The 24,291-nt window shown below is 45.2% G+C and overlaps 1 protein-coding gene across 3 annotated transcripts in view; it reads right to left on the minus strand.

Annotated features, from left to right (window-relative positions):
- Window positions 1–7,982: 7,982 nt before the first annotated feature.
- The window catches only part of LOC144698102 (uncharacterized), an 862,314-nt gene continuing 846,005 nt past the window's right edge, over window positions 7,983–24,291 (minus strand). For 2 of the 3 annotated variants that reach the window (XM_078570029.1, XM_078570028.1), the window contains exon 3: window positions 7,989–9,265. In XM_078570029.1, the coding sequence (XP_078426155.1) occupies window positions 8,135–9,172 (1,038 nt within the window). In that variant the 5' untranslated portion in view covers window positions 9,173–9,265 and the 3' untranslated portion in view covers window positions 7,989–8,134. Of the gene's footprint in view, window positions 9,266–10,125; window positions 10,213–10,865; window positions 11,014–12,075; window positions 12,279–24,291 lie in introns of those variants that run through there. The other variant, XM_078570030.1, reaches the window with a different exon arrangement.

Below are 24,291 nucleotides of genomic sequence, written 5' to 3' on the forward strand. Positions count from 1 at the left end.
GATCTGACGGGGAGGGCCTTTCTCACCACCAGCCAAGCTACGTCTTGGTGCTTGTTGGAAAGTTCTGGCGATGAGGCATTCTGCCAAATGACTTTGACAGTCTGCTCGGGGTACCATCCCAAAGGATCCACCCTCTCCTTTTCCCTCAGGGCCTCTAAGACGTTACGTGCCGACCACTGCCTGATGGACTTGTGGTCGAAGGTGTTTCACTGCATAAATTTTTCCATGAGGGACAGGTGGTACGGCACGGTCCAACTACTTGGAGCGTTCTGCGGTAGCGTGGCCAGACCCATCCTTCGCAACACCGGGGACAGGTAGAACTTCAGCACATAGTGACACTTGGTATTTGCGTACTGAGGGTCTACGCACCGCTTGATGCAGCCACACACAAAGGTGGCCATCGGTATGAGGGCGATGTTGGGCACGTTTTTTCCAATGTGTTCACATCCTTCCTGTGGTGCCCAGAACTGTACACAGTACTTCAGCTGAGATCTAAATAATGTCATATATAAGCTCAGCATAACCTACTTGCTCATGTAGTCTATGCCTCTATTGATAAAGCCCAGGATACTGTATGCTTTATTAACTGCTCTCTCCACCTGTCCTGCCACCTTTAATGATTTATGCACATATACACCCAAGTCCCTCTGCTCCAGCACCCCCTGAACAATTGTATCTTTATTTCATATTGTCTCTCCATGTTCTTCCTACCAAAATGCCACATCCAGTCGTGAATGATGGTGGACAATTAAACAACTCACTGGAGGAGGAGGTTCCACAAATATCTCCATCCTCAATGATGGAGGAGCCAAGAATATCAGTACAATAAATGCTGAAGCATTTGCTACAATCTTCAGCCAGAAGTGCCGAGTGGATGATCTATCTCGGCTTCCTCCGGAGTTCCCAAGTATTACAAATGCCAGCCTTCAGCCAATTCAATTCATTCCATATGATGTCAAGGCACGAGATACTACAACGGCTATAGGCCCTCTCAACATTCCGGCAATAGTACTGAAGACTTGTGCTCCAGAACTTGCCGCGCCTCTTACCAAGCTGCTCCAGTACAGCTGCTACACTGGCATCTACCCAGCTATGTGGAAAATTGCTCCAGTATGTCCTGTGCACAAAAAGCAGGACAAGTCCAACCTGGACAATTACTGCCCCATCAGCCTACTCTCGATCTTCAGTAAAGTAATGGGGAGGGGTCATCGACATTGCTATCAAGCGGTACTTGCTTGGCAATAGCCTACTCATTGACGTCCAGTTTGGGTTCCACCAGGGTCACTCAGCTCCTGACCTCATTACAGCCTTAGTTCAAACATGGACAAGAGAGCTGAACTCCCATGTGAGGTGAGAGTGATTGCCCTTGACATCAAGGCCGCATTTGACCGAGTGTAGCATCAAGGAGCCCTAGCAAAACTGAAGTCAATGGGAATCATAAGGAAAACTCTCCGCTGGTTGGAGTCATAGCTAGCACAAAGGAAGATGGTTGTGGTTGTTGGAGATCAGTCGTCTCAGCTCCAGGACATCACTGCAGGAGTTCCTTAAGGTAGTGTCCTCAGCCCAACAATCTTCAGCTGCTTCATCAATGGACCTTCCTTCCATCATAAGGTCAGAAGTAGGGATGTTCGCTGATGTTTGCACATTGTTCCGGGATTCTTCGGATACTCAAGCAGTCCATGTCCAAATACAACAAGGCCTGGATAATATCCAGGCTTATGCTGACAAGTGGCAAGTAACATTCACGTCACACAAGTGCCAGGTAGTGACCATCTCCAACAAGAGACAATCCAACCATTTCCCCTTGATGTTCAACGGCATTACCATCATTGCATCCCCCACTATCAACATTCTGTCAGTTACCATTGACCAGAAACTTAACTGGACTAGCCATATAAATGCTGTGGCTATAATAGCAGGACAGAGGCTAGGAATCATGCGAGGAGTAACTCACCTCCTGACTCCCCAAAGCCTGTCCACCATCTAAAAGGTACAAGTCAGGAGTGTGATGGAATACTCCCCACTTGCGTAGATGAGTGCAGCTCCCACAACACTCAAGAAGCTTGACACTGTCCAGGACAAAGCAGCCTGCTTGATTGGCATCACATCCACAAACATTCACTCCCTCCACCACCAACACACAGTTGCAGCAGTGTGTACCATCTACAAGATGCACTGCAGGAATTCACCAAGGGTCCTTCGGCAGCACCTTACAAACCCACGACCACTACCATCTAGAAGGACAAGTGCAGCAGATAGATGGGAACGCCACCAGTTGAAAGTTCCCCTCCAAGTCACTCACCATCCTGACTTGGAAATATATCACCGTTCCTTCACTTTCGCACAGTGGATGTACCTACTTCACATGAAGTGCAGCGGTTCAAGAAGGCAGCTCACTACCACCTTCTGAAGAGCAACTAGGGATGGGCAATAAATGATGGCCCAGCCAGCGAAGCCCACATCCCATGAATGAATAAAAACAAAAATCACCTCACACTTCTCCACAACGAACATCATCTGCCAGATAGATGTGCCTTGACAGATAGTGTCCACTCCACAAACTTGCCTCCGTCCTTTTGAAGTTCAACATTGTGCTTCTCAAAGTTTACAATTCTTCCAAGTTTCCTATCATCCCCCAACTTCGAGATTATCCGAACTCTTTGGCTGCAATTCCAATCGAATGAAAACGATATTTCGAGTCTGCGCGGGTGAAACAAGTACCTAATTTTAATCCCATTTTCCAGCAGGAGGCCCATGGCCTTGTATGCCATGGCATCGCAAGTGCACATCCAAATTAAATGTTATGAGGGTATCTGCCTCTACCACCCTTTCAGGCAGTGAATTCCAGACTCCCACTACCCTTTGGGTGAAAAAATACTTCCTCAAATCCCCTCTAATCCTCCTTCCCCTTACTTTAAATCTATGCCCCCTGGTTATTGATCCCTCCATCAAAGGGAAAAGTCCCTTCCTGTCTACCCTATCTATGCCCCACATAATTTTATACACCTCAATCATATCCCCCCTCAATCTCCTCTGCTCCAGGGAAAATAACCCCAGTCTATCCAATCTCTCCTCATAACTAAAACTCTCCAGCCCAGGCAACATCCTGGTAAATCTCCTCTGCACTCTGTCTAGTGCAATCACATCCTTCCTATAATTCAGATTCCAGAACTAAAGGCAATACTCTAACTGTGGCCTAACCAGCGTTTTATACCGTCCCAACATAACCTCCCTATTCTTATATTCTATGCCTCGGCTAATAAAGGCAAGTATCCCATATGCCTTATCTACCTGTTCAGCTACATTAAGGGACCAGTGGACGTGCACACCAAGGTCCCCCGATCCTCGGTACTTCCCAGGGTGCTCCCATTCATCGTGTATTCCCGTGCCTTGTTTGTCCTGCCCAAGTGCATCACCTCAAACTTATCTGGATTAATTTCCATTTGCCACTGACCAGCCCGACTATATCCTCCTACAATCTAAGGCTATCCTCCTCACTATTTACCACCCCATCAATTTTCGTGTCATCCATGAACTTACTGATCAATCCTCCTACATTCAAGTCTAAATCATTTATATATACAGCAAACAGCAAGAGACCCAACACTGATCCCTGTGGAACCCCGCTGGACACAGGCATTCAGTCACAAAAACACCCCTCGACCATCACCGTCTGCTTCCTGCCACTCAACCAATTCTGGATCCAATTTGCCAAATTGCCTTGGATCCCATGGGCTCTTACCTTCATTATCAGTCTCCCATGTGGGACTTTATCAAAAACCTTGCTGAAGTCCAAATAGACTACGTCAAATGCATTGCCCTCATCTGCACACCTGGCCACCTCTTCAAAAGATTCAATCAAATTGGTCAGACATGACCTCCCCTTAACAAAACCATGCTGACTGTTCTTGTTTAATCCCTGCCTCTCCAAGTGTAGATTAATTCCATCCCCCAGAATTGCTTCCAATAGTTTCCCCACCACTGAGGTTAGACTGACTAGCCTGTAGTTCCCTGGTTTATCCCTTCCTGCATTCTTGAATGACGGGACCACATTGGCTGTCCTCCAGTCCTCTGGCACCTCTCCTGTGGCCAGACTTGCCTCACTGACTGACAGGAATGGATTTTGGAAACTCCTTTTACAGGGGGTTAGAAAAGGAGGATTTACAGAAGGGAAAGTAAAATGTTTTCCTGATGGGATCTTCTACAGGAATTGTGTTGGTGAGTGGTCAGAAAAGGGCAAATGAAATTAAATCCAGAAAAGTACGAGGTAATGCATTTGGGGAAAGCAAACAAAGCAAGGGAATACTCAAAAAACAGGAGGATATTGAGAGGGCTGAAGGAAGTGAGAGACCTTGGACTGCATGTCCACTGGTCCCTGAAGGTGGCAGGACAGATTTACAAAAATGTTGCCAGGGCCGGACAATTGCAGCTATGAAGAAAGATTGGATCGGCTAGGGTTGTTTTCCTTAGAACAGAGGAGGCTGAGGGGTGATGTAACTGAGGTACACAAAATTATGAGGGGTCCAGATAGCGTAGACAGTAAAGGCTTGTTTTCCCTAGCTGAGAGGTCAATTACCAGGGTCCATAGATTTAACGTGATTTGGTAGGAAGATTAGAGGGGACTTAAGGAAAAATCTCTTCACCCAGAGTGTGGTGGGTGTTTGGAATTCACTGCCTGGTTTGGCGGTGGAGGCAGAAACCCTCAACTCAATTAAAAGGTACCTGGGTCTGCGTCCAAAGTGCTGTAACCTGCAAGGCTACGGACCATGTGCAGGAAGGCGGGATTAGAATGGGTGGCTAGTTTTTTATTTTTCGGCCTGCATAGATACGATGGGCTGAATGGCCTCTTTCTGTGCCATAACTTTTCTGTAGTTCAATGAATTGTTTCTGAACTGCCTCACTATCCCATTAATATAAATAGACTGTCGGTTGCTGTGAGTGTCAGACTATATTGTGTCTCCTCATTCTTCCCCCTTCTCCCACTCCGAGTTCCAGGCTGGAGGCTCCTGCGGCTCGATGTGTAGCTTTGGTGGGAATGTGGGACAGTTCTTGGGCCCAGAGATCCTGGAGGGTTGTAGGGCTGGAGGAGATTATAGAGATTGGGAGAGGGGAGGCCATGGAGAGATTTGAAAACAAGGATCAGCATTTTAAAATTGAGGTGCTGCTGAACTGGGAGCCAATGTGGGTCAGCAAGCATGGGATGGTAGGCCAATGGGACTTGGTGTGAGTGAGGACATAGACAGCAGAGTTTTGGATGATCTCACATTTACTGAAGGTAGAATATGGGAGGCCGGTCACGATTGTGTTAGAATAATCAAGTTTAAAGTTAACAGTTTGATGGATGTAAGTTTCAGAAGCAGATGAGCTGAGCCAGGGGCAAAGTCAGGCAATGTTACTGAGGTGGAAATGGGCAGTCTTAGTGCAGATTTGTGGTCAGAAGCTCACCTTCTGGTCAAATATGAAATTGAGGTTGCAAACAACGTGCTTTAACTTCACACAGTTTGTGTACCATCTACAAGATGCACTGCAGCAACTCACCAAGGCTCCTTCGACAGCACCTTCCAAAGCTGAGACCTCTGCCATCTAGAAGGACAAGAGCTGCAGATAGATAGTAACACCACCACCTGGAAGATCCCCCCCAAGCCACACACCATCCTGACTTGGAAATATATCATCATTCCTTCACTGTCGCTGGGTCAAAATCCTGGAACTCCCTCCCTAACAGCACTGTGTGCGTACCGACACCACATAGACTGCAGCGGTTCAAGAAGGCTAAAAGGTTAGTTAAGGAAAAAGTGGGACCTATCAGAGATGAAGATGGAAACTTGTGTGTAAATTCAGAGGCTGTGAGAAGGGTTTTGAATGAATATTTTGTCTCCATGTTTACAAAGGAAAGGAGGATGGAAATATAGTAGTCCAGGAGGAACACTGCGAGATATTGGACTGGATAGTCATAAAGAGAGAGGAAGTACTCGAAGGGTTGAAACCTTGAAAGTTGATAAGTCACCAGGGCCAGATGGATTGTTTCCAAGGCTGCTGAAGGAAGTCAGGGAGGAGATAGCAGATGCTCTGAGGATGATTTTCCAATCTTCACTAGATACAGGGGAGGTACCGGAGGACTGGAGAAATACAAACGTAGTTCCATTGTTTAAAAAGGGATCAAAGGAAATGCCAGTTATAGGCCAGTTAGTCTTACATCGGTGGTGAGCAAATTAGCAGAATCAATCCTGAGAGATTGGATTAACTGTCATGTGGAAAGGCATGGGCTTGTCAGGGATGGTCAGCATGGATTTGTTAAAGAAAGGTCTTGCCTCATAAATTTGATTGAATTCTTTGAGGAAGTGACAAGAAGGGTTGATGAAGGTAGTGCAGTGGATGTTGTGTACATGGATTTTAGCAAGGCGTTTGACAAGGTCTCACATGGCAGATTGGTCAGGAAAGTAAAAGCCCATGGGATTCAGGGTAATGTTGCAAACTGGATAAAAGGTTGGCTTTGTAACAGGAAACAAAGGGTAATGTTCGATGGATGCCCTTGCGAATGGAAAGTTGTCTCATTTGGTGTTCCCCAGGGCTCAGTGTTGGGACCCTTGCTGTTTGTGTTATATATTAACGATTTGGACGTGAACGTGGGGGGGACGATTGGGAAATTTGCAGATGACACAAAGATTGGCAGAGTAGTGGATAGTGTAGAGGATAGCCATAATCTCTAAAACAATATAGATGGGTTGGTGGAGTGGGCGTTAAAGTGGCAGATGGATTTTAACATAGATAAGTGTGAGGTCATACATTTAGGGAGGTCTAACAGTTACAAGGATTACACAATAAATGGGAATATACTGAGAGGGGTAGATGAAGTGAGAGATCTTGGCCTACAAGTACACAGGTCCCTGAAGGCAGCAGTTCAAGTAGACAAGGTTGTAAAGAAGGCATATGAATGCTCTCCTTCATTGGCAGAGGTATAGAATATAAAAGTAAGGATATAATGTTGGAATTGTATAAAACACTGGAGAGGCCACAACTGGAGTGTTGTGTGCAGTTCTGGTCACCACATTATGGGAAGGACATAATAGCTCTGGAGAGAGTGCAGAGGAGGTTTACAAGAATGTTGCCAGGGTTAGAAAAGTGTAACTATGAGGAGAGATTGGATAGGTTGGGGTTATTTTCCTTAGAACAAAGAAGGCTGAGAGGTGACTTGATTGAGGTGTACAAAATTATGAGGGGAATAGATAGAGAGGACAGGATAAAATTGTTTTCCTTGGTAGAGAATTCTAGATCCAGGGGACGTAGATTCAAGATAAGTGGCAGAAGGTGTAGGGGGGAACATGAGGAAGAACTTTTTTACGCAGAGGGTAGTGGGTGTCTGGAATTCGCTGCCCAAGTTGGTGGTAGAGGCAGAAACTTTAAACTCCTTTAAAAAGTACCTGGATCTGCACCTAAAGTGCTGTAAGCTGCAGGGCTATGGGCCGGGAGCAGGAAGGTGGGATTAGAAAGGGTACCTGGGTGTCCTCGGGCTGGCATGGACAAGATGGGCCAAATGGCCTCCTTCTGTGCTGTAACTTTTCTATAGTTCTATGGGTATAATGATGGCAGATTTGAAGGAAAGATGGACAGTACTTGAGAGAGAAAACTGTTGACATATTCAGTGAAAATGGGGAAGTTGAGTGATCAGTAGTTTAGTGGGTGTAGGGTCAATAGAGCAAGAGATGAATTTCATGGACAAGATGAGCTCTGAGAGGGCATGAGGGGAGATGGAAGGGAAACTACAGAAAGATGTGAGTTCAGGGCTCAGGTATTGGGGAACTTTAGGGAGGGCGAGTGGAAAGGAGGGAAGCAGCAGAGGCAGCTCATCCGATTGTCTCAATCTTAGTGACAAAGAAGCTCCATGAGACCCTCACACCAGTTGTTGGGGGTGAGGATGGAGGGAGAGCATTTCAAAAGGAATGAACTTGTGTTAGAGATATTAAAAAGGTTCAACACATCGTGCCTTTTAACACAAAACTAATTTATTTGATATTTATCCAGAATATTTGCCCCCCCCTAAGTGGTCTGTAGTTTATTAACATCAGCAGAAACAGATCCCAATGAACATGGTTCAGTCCTGGATGTGATTAACAGCAAAATCCCACCACTTTAGTTACTTGTGAACTCGCTGGTGTGTCAGCAGGTTGGATGAGGTAGTGAATCCCTTCCCACACTGGGGGCAGGTGAATGGCCTCTCCCCAGTGTGAATTCGTTGGTGTGTCAGCAGGTGGGATGGATGAATAAATGCCTTCCCACACTGGGGGCAAGTGAACGGCCTCTCCCCAGTGTGAATTCGTTGGTGTGCCAGCAGGTTGGATGAGGTAGTGAATCTCTTCCCACACTGAGGGCAGATGAACGGCCTCTCCCCAGTGTGAATTTGCTGGTGTGTCAGCAGGCTAGATAACTGAGTGAATCCCTTCCCACACTGGGGGCAGGTGAATGGCTTCTCCCCAGTGTGAACTCGCTGGTGTCTCAGCAAGCTAGATAACTGAGTGAATCCCTTCCCACACTGGGGGCAGGTGAATGGCTTCTCCCCAGTGTGAACTCGCTGGTGTCTCAGCAGGTAGGATGAGGCAGTGAATCCCTTCCCACACTCAGAGCAGATGAAAGGTCTCTCCCCCGTGTGAACTTGCTGGTGTGTCAGCAGGTGGGATGACTGAGTGAATCCCTTCCCACACTCGGGACAGGTGAACGGCCTCTCCCCAGTGTGAATTCGCTGGTGTACAGTGAGTTGAGATGATCGCCTGAACCCAGTACCGCAGTGAGAGCATTTAAATGGTCTCTCGTCAGTGTGAACACGTTGATGGGACATCAGCTCACAGGAACTTTTAAAGCACTTCCCACAGTCTGGGCATTTAAAAGGTCTCTCTTCACTGTGAACTCGCTGGTGGCTCAGCAGGTAGCTTGAAAGAGTAAATCCCTTCCCACACGTTGAGCAAGTGAACGGCCTCTCCCCAGTGTGACTGCGCCGATGCTCTTCCAGCTCTGACGGGAATCTGAATCCCTTCCCACAGTCCCCACATTTCCATGGTTTCTCCCCGATGTGGCTGCACTTGTGTCTTGACAGGCCAGATGATCGGTTGAAGCCTCGTCCACACACAGGACACATGTACGATTTCTCTCCACTGTGAACGGTACTTTCTCCTTCCATGTTCAAAATCAAATGATATTCAGGGCGAATGTCAGATTCTGCTGTGATGTTTTGTTTCTGTTTCCCGACTGCAAATCCTCCCCTTCTAATACCCTGTGAAATTGATTTAAAACAGAAAAAAAGGTGTGAGAGAGAATCCACAAAAACACAAATGCAGGTTGTGAAATTGAGCTGAATGAATCTGGTAATTTGTGGGGCCGGCACCAGGGAAAAGTGACCATGAAAACTGCCGGCTTGTCATAAAAACCCAACTGGTTCACTGATGTCCTTCAGGGAATGGAACCTGCCACCTGGTCTGGGTCTCCACAAGACTCTGGCCTCCATGGGATGAAAGTGAGAGGTGGGAGGTGCAGAGGGTGAAGATGTGTTTAATACATCTTCAGCTCAACCAGAACTTTGGCAGAATATCCCAAACCCTCCACATCCACCACCTATAAGTATGAAAGTAACACGTGTCAATGAACACCATCACCTCCAACTCACACACCGTCCTAACTTGTCTGACATCCAGTACTGGATGAGCAGAAAGTTCCTCCATTTAAATGTTGGGAAGATGAAAGCCATTGTCTCCACTCCCTAACCACCGACTCCATCCCTCTTGCAGCTCTCTGAGGCTGAACCAGACTATTCACAATCTTGTTGTCAAATTTCAGCCCAAGCTGAGCTACTGACTACAAATCACTAAAACCACCCATTTCCACCTCAGTAACATCGCCCAGCTGTGCCCCTGCCTCAGAGCACAGCCCGGTCCCCACGGTGGCGCTCTGGGTTCCTGTTCTCATTGATAGGGGACTTTCTGACCCACAGGGCATTCTGGATAAACCAGCCGCCATCGAGACCAATCAGTGAACAGCCATTTTTTTCCCCCAGTTGGTAAATTGGAAGATCCATGGCAAGGGGGATATTGGACAGGAAGCACAATGAGAGGTTCGGACACTTTATTAAATACTTACAGCAGAAGCGCATTAATCTGATCGGAGATCACTTCCTCACGAGCAGCCAGCGGTGTGAAGCCTCCTGAGATTCCGGTCCCTCAGTATCTGTGGATGGAAACCATCCTGGTACCTTGTCTATCTTTCAGTACAGACAGCTTATCCAATATCTCATCAATTTTAAACCCTTCAAGGGTCTCAACTATCTCCTTTTTCATCAGGACCTGTGCAATGTCTTTTTCTTTGGTAAAGGCAGGTGCAAATTGTTAGTTTAATACTTCAGCTATGCCCCTTGCCTCTATGTGTAAATCCCCTTTGTGGTCCCTAATCAGCCACACCCATACCTTTATCACCCTTTACCTAGTTGTATGCCTACAGAAGACATTTTAATTTTTAAGTTACCTGCCAATCTCTTTTCATACTCTCTCTTTGCTTCTCTTAATTGCTTTTCCAATTCTGCTTTGAACTTTTTTTATTCAGCTTGGTTCTATTTTACACCTGACATCTGCAAGAAGCACATTTTTTCTTCTTCATCTTAATCTCTGTCGTTTTTGTCATCGTGAGAGCTCTGGACTTCTTGCCCCTATCTTTTGCCTCGTGGGAATAAACCTTGACTGTGTCTAAACTACCTCTTTTTCAAAGGCTGCCAATTTTTCAGTTCCAGTTTCACCTGCCAACCTTTGATTCTAACTTAACTGGGTGAGATCCATTCTTACCCCACGGAAATTGGCTTTCCCCCAGTTCATTATTCTCATACTTACCTGAAACCTTTGCCTACAGACAAACTGTTTCACTTCCACATTCAAACTTTGATGATATTCAGGTCCTGATTAATTGAGTGACTCTGTCAGATGTTGATGTGATGTTTGGATTGAGTTTCCCGTCTGTCAATCCTCCACTTCCAGTGCCCTGTAAGTTTACAATAACCGTCACTATAAATCCAGGATAGAAACTGAGAAGGGACAAACATTTCTCTTGATTTGAGTTTGCTGTGTGTAAATCTTCCCCTTCTAATGCCCTGTAAAAGGAGTTTCCAAAATCCATCCCTGTCAGTCCAGGATAGAAATACAAAATACACTGCTTCAAGTGAAGCAGCATTTCACTTGCATTTCCCCTAACTTAGTCTACTGCATTCGTTGCTCCCAATGCGGTCTCCTCTACATTGGAGAGACCAAACGCAAACTGGGCGACCGTTTTGCGGAACACCTGCGGTCTGTCCGCAAGAAAGACCCAAACCTCCCTGTCGCTTGCCATTTTAACACTCCACCCTGTTCTCTTGCCCACATGTCTGTCCTTGGCTTGCTGCATTGTTCCAGTGAAGCCCAACGCAAACTGGAGGAACAGCACCTCATCTTCCGACTAGGCACTTTACAGCCTTCTGGGCTGAATATTGAATTCAACAACTTTAGATCTTAAAACCCCCTCCCCCCATCCCCACCCCGTTTCTTTTCCCCCCCCACCCGCCTTTTTTTTCAATAATTTATATAGATTCTTCTTTCCCCACCTATTTCCATTATTTTTAAATCTAAAACTAAAACCTTTAGTCTTTCCACCCCACCCCCACTAGAGCTGTACTTTGAATATCCTGTCTTGCATTCTTAATTAGCACTTTTCTCAGACAAAGACCACCACCTTCAACACCTCTTTGACCCTTTTGTCTCTGACATCTTTTGATTATCTGCTCACACCACACCCTCAATGTGTCTCTTCCCCCCCACCCACCTTAAACCAATTTATATTTCTCCCTTGTTGAAACTATGCTTCAGTTCTGCTGAAGGGCCATGAGGGCTCGAAACGTTGACTGATTTCTTCTCCGCCGATGCTGCCAGACTTGCTGAGTTTTTCCAGGTAATTCTGTTTTTATTTTGTTTTAGAAATACACAATATCATCTCCTCCTGCTGACAGGGACAGGGATGATCGCGCATGTGCCCTGCTGCACAAGATGGCGGCCGTTAACCCGGGTCTCTCACCTCGGGACGCGGATCGGGGGAACTGCCGCCCACAGATACCAGCGAGGAACCGGTAGCTTGTTATTCTGACTTCAGAACGGCTCAAGGTGTTTACGAAACCTGCCCGTCCACCGGCCGGCTGCATCTCTCCCTCAATTCGGCCCTTTATCTTACCGGCTGCGGACCTGACAAACAAGCAGCTTTCTTTCGCCCTCACTCACACTGCGCATGCTCCAAACTCGAGGCGGGACTGCACCTGCGCTCTGATGTCCAGCTCCAGCAGCCACACTGCACATGCAAACGTCACAATGTCCAGGTGATTGACGGCAGCTCCGGACCAGTGGTGGATGGGGGCGGGACTGCAGGATCAAAGGGGTGCGGTTGGCCCTCCAACCAATCGGAGTGAATGAAGGGCGGGGTCGAGCGCGGGTCTCCCTCATTGGCTGAAACTCTGCATCATTTTGAAAACTGATTTGTTTCAAACTCCAGGAGAAAGCTGGACATTTCTGTTTTTGGCTTTAAACAGATGAAACCCTGTGGGCGTGGAGCAAACATTTCAACATTTATTACTGAAATTTGGGAACATGGTGAAACGAGGCACAAACTTAAAGGAATAACTGGGCAGACAGGGAATGTCACCACAACAAGGGGAGACCTTGGTTTCAATAAATGAACAGGCAGGAGGGTTTAGGACAGGTTAGGGAGAAGATTAATACTGTCATCATTCAGAACAACACAGAATGTAAATGAAAAACTGATCTCAAAGACAATCTGTTGTAATATGTGTGAAGGGAATGTGCTGAAACAGGTTTAAAGGAGTTAGATATGTTTTCTATATTGCACAATCACATCAAAGCTTCAAAGATGAGACATGAAAGCCCTCGACATTAATCATGACAAGTGGGAAGCTAACTGATGATTGATGCAATTGGAAACACCAGCTGTGGGCAGGAGTTCACCACCACAGCGACATGTGGTTTCAGAAACTCCAACACAGACAATCAAGGTGTCAGCAGAGATCATCCCACAATAGGAGTAAGGAATACCTTCATACGAGGCACTTTTGCCTTTACAGTATCGGCTTGTTCAGCCATCAGATGGAGTGCAGCATATCATCTCATCTGATCTCACCAAAGTTCTGAGGCTGCATTCCCATCATCTCTCACAGATGAATGGATGCTAAACATATGGGACAATCACATTAAAATCTGGAACTCAGATGGGAATATGGATTGGTGTTAGGTGGGAAGATCTGGATCAATGTCTTACTCCAGGAAGACTTAAAATCAGAGTGACAGTATTTCAGAACTGATTCCTGTGATATCAGTGATCCCATTGCTAGTAAGACTGATGGAAGTATTTAGTGGAGACAGTAGCATGTTGGAAGATGATGTACAGAAGGATTTTCTAAACTAACTGAGGATAATAGTGAGAGGAAAGGAAGGGATCTGGGAAAAAAAGACTCTTCATGTTGTTACAAAGGACATCAGACCTTCCACTTGGTTTGACACACACACACACAAACCCACATGGATACACTTCCTATCGATCAGGTGGACCAGGTTTTGCCTCACACCGCCAACCCGACTACCGACTAGGACTGGGGATAAAGTATCAGTGTCTGTAACGACAAAAATGTTATAGAAATTCAAGTAAACATTACGCTCCAGGGACTCAAAGCAGTTTTGACTATCTAATTCCAGCACTTTCTCTGAACCTTAATCTATAATGGACAAGATCTTGAACAGAAGCAACAACAAAAAGTTAAGCCATTAGTAGATATTGAGCGGTCTATGGCCACCCTGGTGATCAGCCCTGGTGGGAGATTTTAGACAATACAGGACATCTTTGCATAATTGCAGCCCCTACTTTCCTATCGGTATTACGGATAAACCCCCTTATATTGATGGTCTGGGTGAAGGTCAGGCCACAGAGCAGAATGGATGAAAAGATGGCTCCAAACTCCCTGTAAATCTAACCCTCTGAATACTGTTTTGTAGCCATCTTTCCATCCATTCTGCTGCCTGGCCCTTCACACCATACAGCCTGATCTTGGTTACCCTGTAGGTTGTACACACTGTTATGGATAACAAGCTGGTTACAAAACAGAAAACAGAGAGAAGAGGTTAAGCAAAGTGACTCAGACTGGTAAAAGATGGGAATTGATGCTCCACAGGAAGCAATGCTGGGGCCACTGTTATTCACAATTTACATAAACAATTTGGACTCAGAAATCAGAAACCCAATTTTAAAATTTGGGAGCAGAATTTCAGTAAATCACAGATAAGAATTCCCAGTTAACAAAACTTTGTTGCACAATTCATTAAATCTTTAATTCAGTAGCAGAGTGTACAATGACACGAGGAAGTGATGAACTGATTTATTTATGAATTGTTGTGGTGTCTTTGATGAACGGACCACAGGAGACTCAGGTACAGGTTACGATTGTTTATTCGAGCAATTGCAAGGAGGGCACCATCTCAATGTAGCTTGAGAAAGTACTCTGCTAAACTACAAGTGTTCATCATATTTATACATTATTGGTCACGTACAAGAACAATTTCCAGATTTCGATCTCGTCAACATATAGGTTTACGTTAAACAGACAAGTCTCTGGTACAAAAGTACATGCATTATCTGACCCCACCTTCACCCAGGCAGAGACCTGCCTTCCTATCTAAGCTGGAACCATCTGTCCTTCCCCTATCTGTTGAAGAGCACACTTAATCTGTTATTGCCATCCTCTGACTCCAGTCTAGCTCCCAAAACTCCCAATCTATCATATTTACATTCTTCTTCGTCCAATATGGCCTTGCTGATGCTCGCAAGCCCTGAGAATGTGCAAGGTTCAGCATTCTCTCTGTCCCAGCCTGAACTTTAAATGTTAACTACTTCGCAATTGTGGTTTTGCATGCTGGGATATTTTAAGTCAAGTCCCTTGACCATTACTGTATTCCTTTATTTCCCCCTAACATGAATTAATTGATTACCAAATTGGGAAGTACAGTTAATACTGAGGAAGACTGCAACAAAATCCTAGGATCTAACACACACACATCAATATAACAGGGAATTCTTGAAAACACGGTGCAGGTCCTTCTTTATCTGGAGATCAGATGTCTGTTGTATAATTGTCCCAGTAGTTAAAAGGATCATGTGAATTCCTCCATGTGTTATTTCAATGCAGACTTTACACTATTTATTTTTAACTATGTCTCACTTTTTAAAGGTGCTATGTCAACACAAGTTGTTGTTGACATTGGTTTAAAGTAGTGGACTCAGGACTGTCACTAATAAACCTTAAAAACTTCACAGAATAATCACCACAGTCATTTTTAAACTGGAGACTTATTCCTGCCATTTCAGTTTCAGTCAGGAACAGAGCACAGTTTTACATCAATCTCTGATTTAAAAGCACATTCCCAGACTGCCTGACTCAGGTTGAACAACCACAGTTGTAAAGGAACCTTCTGCTCTGTGCCTAGGAGCTTTGAACCACGATGGTTCCAAACAGAAATCAGAGGGTTAGATTTACAGGGAGTTTATATTTTTCCATCCACTTTTCTATGTGGCCTTGGACTCCACACAGTCTGAACTTGGTCAGCTTTAGGCTGTACGTACTGCATAGAAGTGGCTGTGACACATTTCTTACACACCTCAGGACTCACCCACATGTGGGTTTTGCTGTCAGTGAAGAGAGATGAGAAAGACCAAAGTGTCATTTGTCCCTCTCAGTGTGACCCTGAAGGACTGTGTCCAGGCTGAAGTTCTGTTCCGGCCGTATGATCCTCCCTCAGATTGTCCTTTCTGAGCTCCAGCCAGGTGATGTTAAACACTCAGGTGGGAAAGACAAAATTGTACAACAATGTGTGAAAAACAAAGTTTGACATGCTATGTGACATTTATCCAGAATATTAAACAGCAGCCCATTGATATGGTTTATTAACTTATATACGAACATACAAATTAGGAGCAGGAGTAGGCCACTCGGCCCCTCAGGCTTGTTCCGCCATTCAATAAGATCATGGCTGATCTGATTGTAATCTCAACTACACATTCCTGCCTACCCCGATAACCTTTCACCCCTTGCTTATCAAGAATCTATCTATCTCTGCCTTAAAGATATTCAAAGACTCTGCCTCAACTGCCTTTTGAGGAAGAGAATTCCAAAGTCTCACAACCCTATGGAGAAAAAAAAATTCCTCATCTCTTTCTTAAATGGGCGACCCCTTAAGCAGTGGCCCCTAGTTCAAGATTCTCTCAGAAGAGAAAACATCCTTTCCACATCCACCTTGACAAGGCCCCTCATAAGCTTATGTGTTTCAATCAAGTTGCCTCTTACCCGTCTAAACTCCAACAGATACAAGCCTAGTCTGTCCAACCTTTCCTCATAAGACAACCTGCCTATTCCTTGTATTGATCTACTAAACCTTCGCTGAACTGCTTCCAATGCATTTACATCCTTCCGTAAATAAGGTGACCAATACTACACACAGTACTCCAGATGTGGGCTCACCAGTGCCCTGTATAACTGAAGCATAACCTCCCTACTCTTCTATTCAATTCCCCTCACAATGAACGATAACATTCTTTCAGTTTTGCTTGTTGCACCTGCATGCTAATATTTTGCGATTCATGCACCAGGGCACCCAGATCCTTCTGAATCTCAGAGCTCTGCAATCTCTCACCATTTGAATAATATGCTCCTTTTTTTATTCTTCCTGCCAAAATGGACATTGTCACATTTTCCCACATTATATTCCATTTGCCAGATCTTTGCTCACTCACCTAACCTGTTTGGATCCTTTTGTAGCCTCCTTATGTCCTCTTCACAATTTATTTTCCTACCTGTGTGTCATCAGCAAATTTAACAACCGTACCATCGGTTCCTTCATCCAGATCATTTATATTAAATTGTAAAGAGTTGAGGTCCCAGCACTGATCCTTGTGGCACACCACTCATCACATCCTGCTAATCAGAAAAAGACCCATTTATGCCTACTCTCTTCTTCCTGTTAGCTAGCTAATCTTCTATTCATGTCAATATGTTAGCCCCTACACCATGAGATTTCATTTTCCGCAATACCCTTTAATGAGGCACCTTATCAAATGCCTTCTGGAAATTTAGGTACAGTACATCCACCAGTTCTCCTTTATCCACGGCACCTATTACTTCTTCAAAGAGCCCAAATAAATTGGTTAAACATGATTTCCCTCTCACAAAACCTTGTTGACTCTGCCTGATTACCTTGAATTTATCTAAGTGCCCTGTTATAATGCTTCTAACATTTTCCCTATGACAGAAGTTAAGCTAACTGGCCTATAGTTTTCTACTCTCTGTCTCCCTCCCTTTTTGAATAAAGGAGTTACATTTTCTCTTTTCCTATCTGACGGAACCTTCTCCAAATCTAATGAATTTTGGAAAATTAAAACCAATGCATCAACCATCTCACTAGCCACTTCTTTTAAGACCCAAGGATCTATCAGGACAGGGGGACTTGTCAGCCCGCAGCTCCAACAATTTGCTCAATACTTCCCTGGTGATTGTAATTTTCTTGAGTTCCTCCCTCCCTTCCAATTCCTGATTTACAGCCATTTCTGGCAAGTTACTTGTACCCTCTATAGTGAAGACGATGCAAAATACCTCTTCAATTAATCTGCCATCTCCTTATTTTCCATTAATAACTCCCCAGATTCACTTTCTATAGGAGCAACCTTCACTTTGTTAACACTTCTCATTTTAAAATATCAATATTTACTCTTACTATCTGACTTTATATTTCTAACTAGCTTTCTCTCATATTCGAATTTTTCCCTCTTTATTAATCTTTCAGTCATCCTTTTCTTTTTTAAAATTCTGTCCAGTCTTCTGAGCTGCCACGCATCTTTGCACAATTATATTTCAGCAGAAACAAACTCCAGCTGTCAGAATGAAAGAATTCAATCCTGAACAGGATTAACAGCAACAGTAACCAGATTTCAATCCCCATAGTCACTTGTGAACTCGCTGATGTGTCAGCAGGGTGGATGACTGAGTGAATCCCTTCCCACACACAGAGCAGGTGAATGCCCTCTCCCCAGTGCGAACTCGTTGGTGTGTCAGCAGATCCTTTTCACTTTTAAAGGTCTTCTCACACTCAGAACATTTAAAAGGTCTCTGATCAGTATGAACAAGTTGATGTGTCAGAAGGTGGGATGACTGAATGAATCCTTTTCCACGCACAGAACATGTGAATGGCCTCTCACCAGTGTGAACTCGCTGATGTGTCAACAGGTCAGATGAATTGGTGTATCCCTTCCCGCACATGGAGCAGGTGAATGGCCTCTCCCCAGTGTGAATTCGCTGGTGTGTCAGTAGTTTGGAAGGCCGATTAAATCCCTTCCCACAGATAAAGCAGGTGTATGGGCTCTCCCCAGTGTGAATTCTCTGGTGATTCAGAAGCCTGGATAATCGGTTAAATCCCTCTCCACACAAGGAGCAGATGAACAGTCTCTCCCTCGTGTGAATGTGTTGGTGTGTCAGCAGGTAGGATGACTGAGTGAATCCCTTCCCGCACACAGAGCAGGTGAACGGCCTGTCTCCACTGTGAGTTTGCTGGTGCCTCTGAAAGTTTGATGAATGGCCGATTGCCTTCCCACACACGGAGCAGATGACTGAACTCTGCTCAGTGTGAATATGCTGGTGTCTCAGAAGGTTGGATGAACTAGTGAATCCCTTCCCACACACGGAGCAGGTGAACGGCCTCTCCCCAGTGTGACTGCGTTGATGAATTTCCAGCTTTGATGGGGAACCAAATCCCTTCCCACAGTCCCCGCATTTCCATGGTTTCTCCATGGTGCCAGTGTCCTCGTGGCTGTCCATGTTGGATGGTCAGACCAAACCTCGTACACAGTTTATCCCCGCTGTGAATGATTAGATGTTTTTTCAAGCTGTGCAATTGGTTAAAACATTTCTCCTTCTACATTTAAGGTTCAATGATATCCAGCACCTGATGTATTGAGTGAATCTGTCAGATTTTGACGTGATTTTTGGTTTGAGTTTCCTGTCAGCAAATCTTCCTGTTCACCTCCTTGAACTGCTGTAGTCCATGTGGTGTCGGCGCTGTTAGGAAGGGAGTTCCAGGATTTCGACCCAGCGACAATGAAGGAATGGCAATATATTCCCAAGTCTGACTTATGATGGAAAAAAGGTTATTGATAAAGCAGCTGAAGATGGTTGGGCCCAGGATACTGTCCTGAGGAATTCCTGCAGCGATGTCCTAGGATTGAGATAACAAAGAATTTTAAAAATTAAACTGATAAATGTTAAATTGTTTTGTTGATAAAAGAGATACTCATTTAATTTTTCAGAGATGAATGATTCCCCAGGGGTTCACTCTGACTCCCCTGACTGACTGACTCAGGGTCCAGTCCTCAATCCCCCCCGATTGGTGACTGAACTCGCTGCTCCTTTGTTCCTCCGGCCTCTGAGCTCCTCTTGCTGTTGTTTCCCAGGACAGTCAATGCCCGCTCTCCAACATGACCCTGTCAGATGGAGTTCAGGGGCTCAGAGGAAGAAAAGAAAATGAGGCGGTGAATCTGAGTTGGGAGAAACAAGGAGAGAAACAGGATTCAATGAAGAAACTGAGCGGGGGGCGAGCGCAGCCTCAGGAGCAGCGAGTGCGGCTCTCAGAAGCCGAATGAGAACGGCCGGGCCCGGCGGCCGTGCGGTGATCTCCCCGGACTGGGGGCTGAGGGTCGGGGCTGCCCATTAAAGCGATGCTGCAGCGCCTCCCCCATCCTCCCCGCCGCTTCCCGGTTTCTTCTCCCGTTTCCACCGAGTTCGACTCACAACAAAGGAGCCGCCCAGAATGCCCCGCGGCTGGCCCTGGGGAGCATGCGCACTCTCAGCGCCAGGAGAAAGGAGCGAGTTGGATAGAGCGGTTTCTGGGGCGCGGGGATTTGTGGGAGAGATGGCCACCATTAATGAGCAGCTGCAGGTAAGTGTTTTCCTGCGTCTTGGCAAAAACTCAACAGAATAGAATTCTTTTTCAGTTATCTCTGCACATATTCTGTTTAAACAACATAATATTTCCAGTATTTGCCTCGGGATTGGAGTTGGATGCCCTTGCCTGTCCCTGGCCTCCTGAGTGGATCTTTATTATTGTATCAGTTTGAAAAGGAATGGGGATGGGGGAGAATCTTCTGTGTAGTTTTCTGCCCAGTTAAGCCTCAAAATTCCCAATGTGTGGACTGCCAGGGGAGATAGATTCCTCTGGGATGTTCGGTTGCTAAACAGACACAGCCCCTACAAAGTAAACAAGTATTCTCTTCAGAGCAATAATTTCAGTAAAGGCTTTTCATTCATTTCCATTTAGTTTTTCAAATTAATTCTTGTGGTGTGGGCTTCTGCCAGCAAGGCCAGAAAATATAGCGGATGAGTGCAGCTCCAGTTACACTCGAGAAGCTTGGCAACATCCAGGACAGAGCAGCCTGCGTGATTGACACTCCACCGACCAGCTTAAATATCCACTCCCTCCACCACCGTTGCAGAGTGGCAACAATGTGTATCATCTATGAGATGCACTGCAGCAACTCGCTAAGTTTTGTTCGACAGCACCTTCAAACACACGACTTTTATCACCTAGAAGGACAAGGCCAGCAGACTCATGGAACACCGCCACCTGCAATTTTCCCTCTAAGCCACTCACCATCTTGACGTGGAACTATATCACCGTTCCTTCACTATCAAAATCCTGGAACTCCTTTCCAGCAGCAGTGTAGTGTGCCTACACTACATAGACTGCAGCAGCTCAAGAAGGTGGCTCACCACCACCTTCTCAAAGGCAATTAGTGATGGGCAATAAATGCTGGCCTCGCCAGCAATGCCCACATCCTGTGAAATCCAACCTGCTCCACACGAAGCTGATTGTGGGCCTTCTTATCCACAGCAGTCCTTGTGTTGAAGGCACTTTGACAATGCTGTTAGGTAAGGGATTGCAGAATTTTCGCCCAGCAATGATGAAGAAACAGAGAGTCCAAGTCAGGATGGTGTGGGTTTCCACATGCACCTACTGTTATTGTCTTTAAAGTGGGTGGAAGTCACAGTTTTAGGAGGTCATTGTCTAAGTTCTTGTCGACATGTCAATGCATAAGACCCCTCTCCTTCAGTATCATTCCTACGCCACAGCCCTAAACCTTCTACCTCTCTATCTGCTTCTGTTGAGGCCACAGTCTTATTGTAGGTCAATATTGGGTGGCAGGTTCCCTACCCTGATGGACATCAATGACCTAGTTAGGTTTTACAATCCAACAGTTTTCATGGTCACTTTTTCCTCGTGTTGGCTCCACAAATGACTAAATTCATTCTGTTCAGTTTCATCACCTATCTGTGCTTTTGTGCGTTCTCCCTCACTCCCTTTGCCCTTTTTTAAATTCATTTTACAGGGTGTTAGAAGGGATGGATTGCAGACGGAAGCTCAAAACAAATATCAAGTCAAAATCGGACAATATCAGCCTTTGAATGTGGAAGGAAAAAACACTGTTCACAACGGGGATGAACCATATACATGCTTTGTGTGTGGACGAGGCTTCAGCCATTCATTTGGCCTGTCGAGACACATGCACAGTCACACTGAGAAGAAACCAGATAAATGTGGGGACTGGGGGGAGGTATTTAATTACTCATTTCAGCTGGAGACTCATCGACTCAGACACACTGAGTAGAGGCCATTGACCTGCTCCAAGTGTGGGAAGGGGTTCTTTAATTTCTCTGCCCTGTTGAGATACCTGTAGCTTCACAGTGACGAGAGAGTCCAAATGTTCTGGCTGCGAGAAGATCTTTATACATCCATGTGGGCTGAAAAAGCACCAACACATTCACTCCTGTTCCAGGTCGCTCAGCTGTTCTCAGTGCGGGTAGGGGTTCACGCAATTGTCCAAACTGCTAACACACCAACGAGTTCATACCGGGGAGAGGCCGCTCACCTGCTCCAATTGTGGGAAGGGATTTCCTTGTTAATCCCACCTATTGATACACCAGCTGGTTCACACTTGGAAAAAGCCCTTCACTTGCTCCGAGTTTGGGAAGGGATTCTCTGAGTCGCCCCATCTCCTGATACACCAGCAAGTTCACACCAGAGAGAGGCCATTCACCTGCTCTGTGTGCGAGAAGGGATTCATTACTTCATCTCATCTGTGAAGACACCAGCGCATTCACACTGATAAGACAACATTTCAATACCAAAAGTAAAAATGATCTGCTGACATACCAACACTCTCACACCGAAGAAAGTCTGTTCATCTGCTTCATGTGTGGGATACGATTTACTCAGTTATCCACTCTGCTGACTCACCAGCGAGTACACAACTGACTGTGGAGGCTGGAATCTGCTGTTAATCTCAGGCAGGATTGAACCACGTTCCTTGTGAGAATCATGGTTTGTCTCGGATGGTAATAATCCCATCATTGGGCTTGAGTTTAATATTCTGTTTGAATGTGGAATAAATCAACTTTGGTTTAAACACATTGTTGTAGATTTTTGTCTTTCTCAATTGAGTGTTTAGCATCATCTGGCTGGAGCTCAGAAAGGACAATCTGGGGGAAATGCATAGGGCTTCAACCTGGACACAGTCCAGCAGCACGATGACCATCCACATCAAGTCCCTGTTGGTTAAAATCAAACACAAGCGTTTATTCCCCATGTACTTATCTGACCTTTTCATTTTGTACTGTTTACAGTGATCTTCATAGTAACTTGGATATTGTGCTTCCCTTCCTCATTTCCAATTAAATAATATAAGATTTTATTCTCCCAATTATCCAGAACATCATATGGATCTTCCCAAATAGCCTCCTAGCCCTACCTCTTTTCACAATTTTTTTTTAACATTACTTCATCTCCCATTTAGGAGATAATGTAACGGATGGGGTTGTTCTCCCTGGAGGTGTTGAATGGGCTCCCTCCACGACAGCTTTTTTCAGTGTTGTTTATCCAGAGTGATTAAAGCTCTCGAGCATCCCACCGGACTTTGGGTGATAGAGGATGTGGAAATGTAGTGACATACCCATAAGATGACAGAGCTGTTGCATTACTTCTGCTGTGAAATGAGAATCAATATCACTCTATCCTTTTCAGAAAGCCCCATCTGGTAAAGATCTATTCCCATGGGATATTGGCTGTAGTGACTGCATCATTATTACATACCAAGAAATCTTGAATCCACCGAGTAAACATATCTATAATTACCATGATATCCTAATCCCCTCCTTTTATGTGCACAATGGACCTGTATAATCAACCTGCAATGTTTCCCAGGAACATCATTCAGGTGGGATGTGTCCATCGGAACCTTAAATTTTGAAGATCTGGATTGATTTGGACACAGATGAGACACAGGTTCCGGTTATGATGGACATCCTGGTGCACCCTGGTGCATCCTCTGCCACCAATAGTAATTGTGTGACATATCGATGACTTGAAAAAGAGAAACATGTCCCCAATTTGACCCATAAATAAAATGAATCCTGTTCTGAGCCATTGAGGTGTGACTCAAGTCAAATTAGACCCATCCATGTAATAGAAAAACCTCGTCATGTCGGATGAGCGAGTCCTTACTTGCTGTGAGGGATGAGGTAAAGTCTCCTATGGTGTACGGCCTCTTTGACTATAGTCACATCAGGGTCAGGATTCTGACAAATTTTAAAATCAGGTTTAACTGGAGTCTGTCATATCGGTGCCAATGATGGAGTTTTGGGTGGATCCCAAGGACATCCCAGCAGCTTTCCTAGTGAGTCAGTCTGCCTGGTTATTACCCTCTTCACTAACTCCTGCTGTTGATGTACCTTCGCCTTACAAATAGCAAATTGCCCCGGACACTTACCAGCAATATCCCAAATCATTCGGAGTTTGGAGTGGTGGGTGAGTGGTTTCCTTGCTGTTGTGTTTTTTTTTTTGCCAGAGAAATTGGTTTTCCCTGAAGGAGTTACAACCCAAGGAGGTTTCAGAATAGTTCCTGATTCAATCAGTGACGGTTTGAAGGGCTTTGATCACAATAACCTCAGATTTCTGGACTAAGTATTGTGGTGGGCATTTACTAAGGATACTACGGCTGTCATGGGGAATCAAAGATGTAGTACCAGTCTAATATGGTCCCTGTTCATAAAACCAAGACTCATCCACAAAAAACCCCAGTGGAGTCTAACAGTGGTGTGGCTTTAATAGGTCCATTGTATATGGCCTCTTTCACCTGACAAGT

Source organism: Cetorhinus maximus, chromosome 23 (assembly GCF_964194155.1).
Source record: "Cetorhinus maximus chromosome 23, sCetMax3.hap1.1, whole genome shotgun sequence".
In the NCBI taxonomy this organism is placed as follows: Eukaryota; Metazoa; Chordata; class Chondrichthyes; order Lamniformes; family Cetorhinidae; genus Cetorhinus; species Cetorhinus maximus.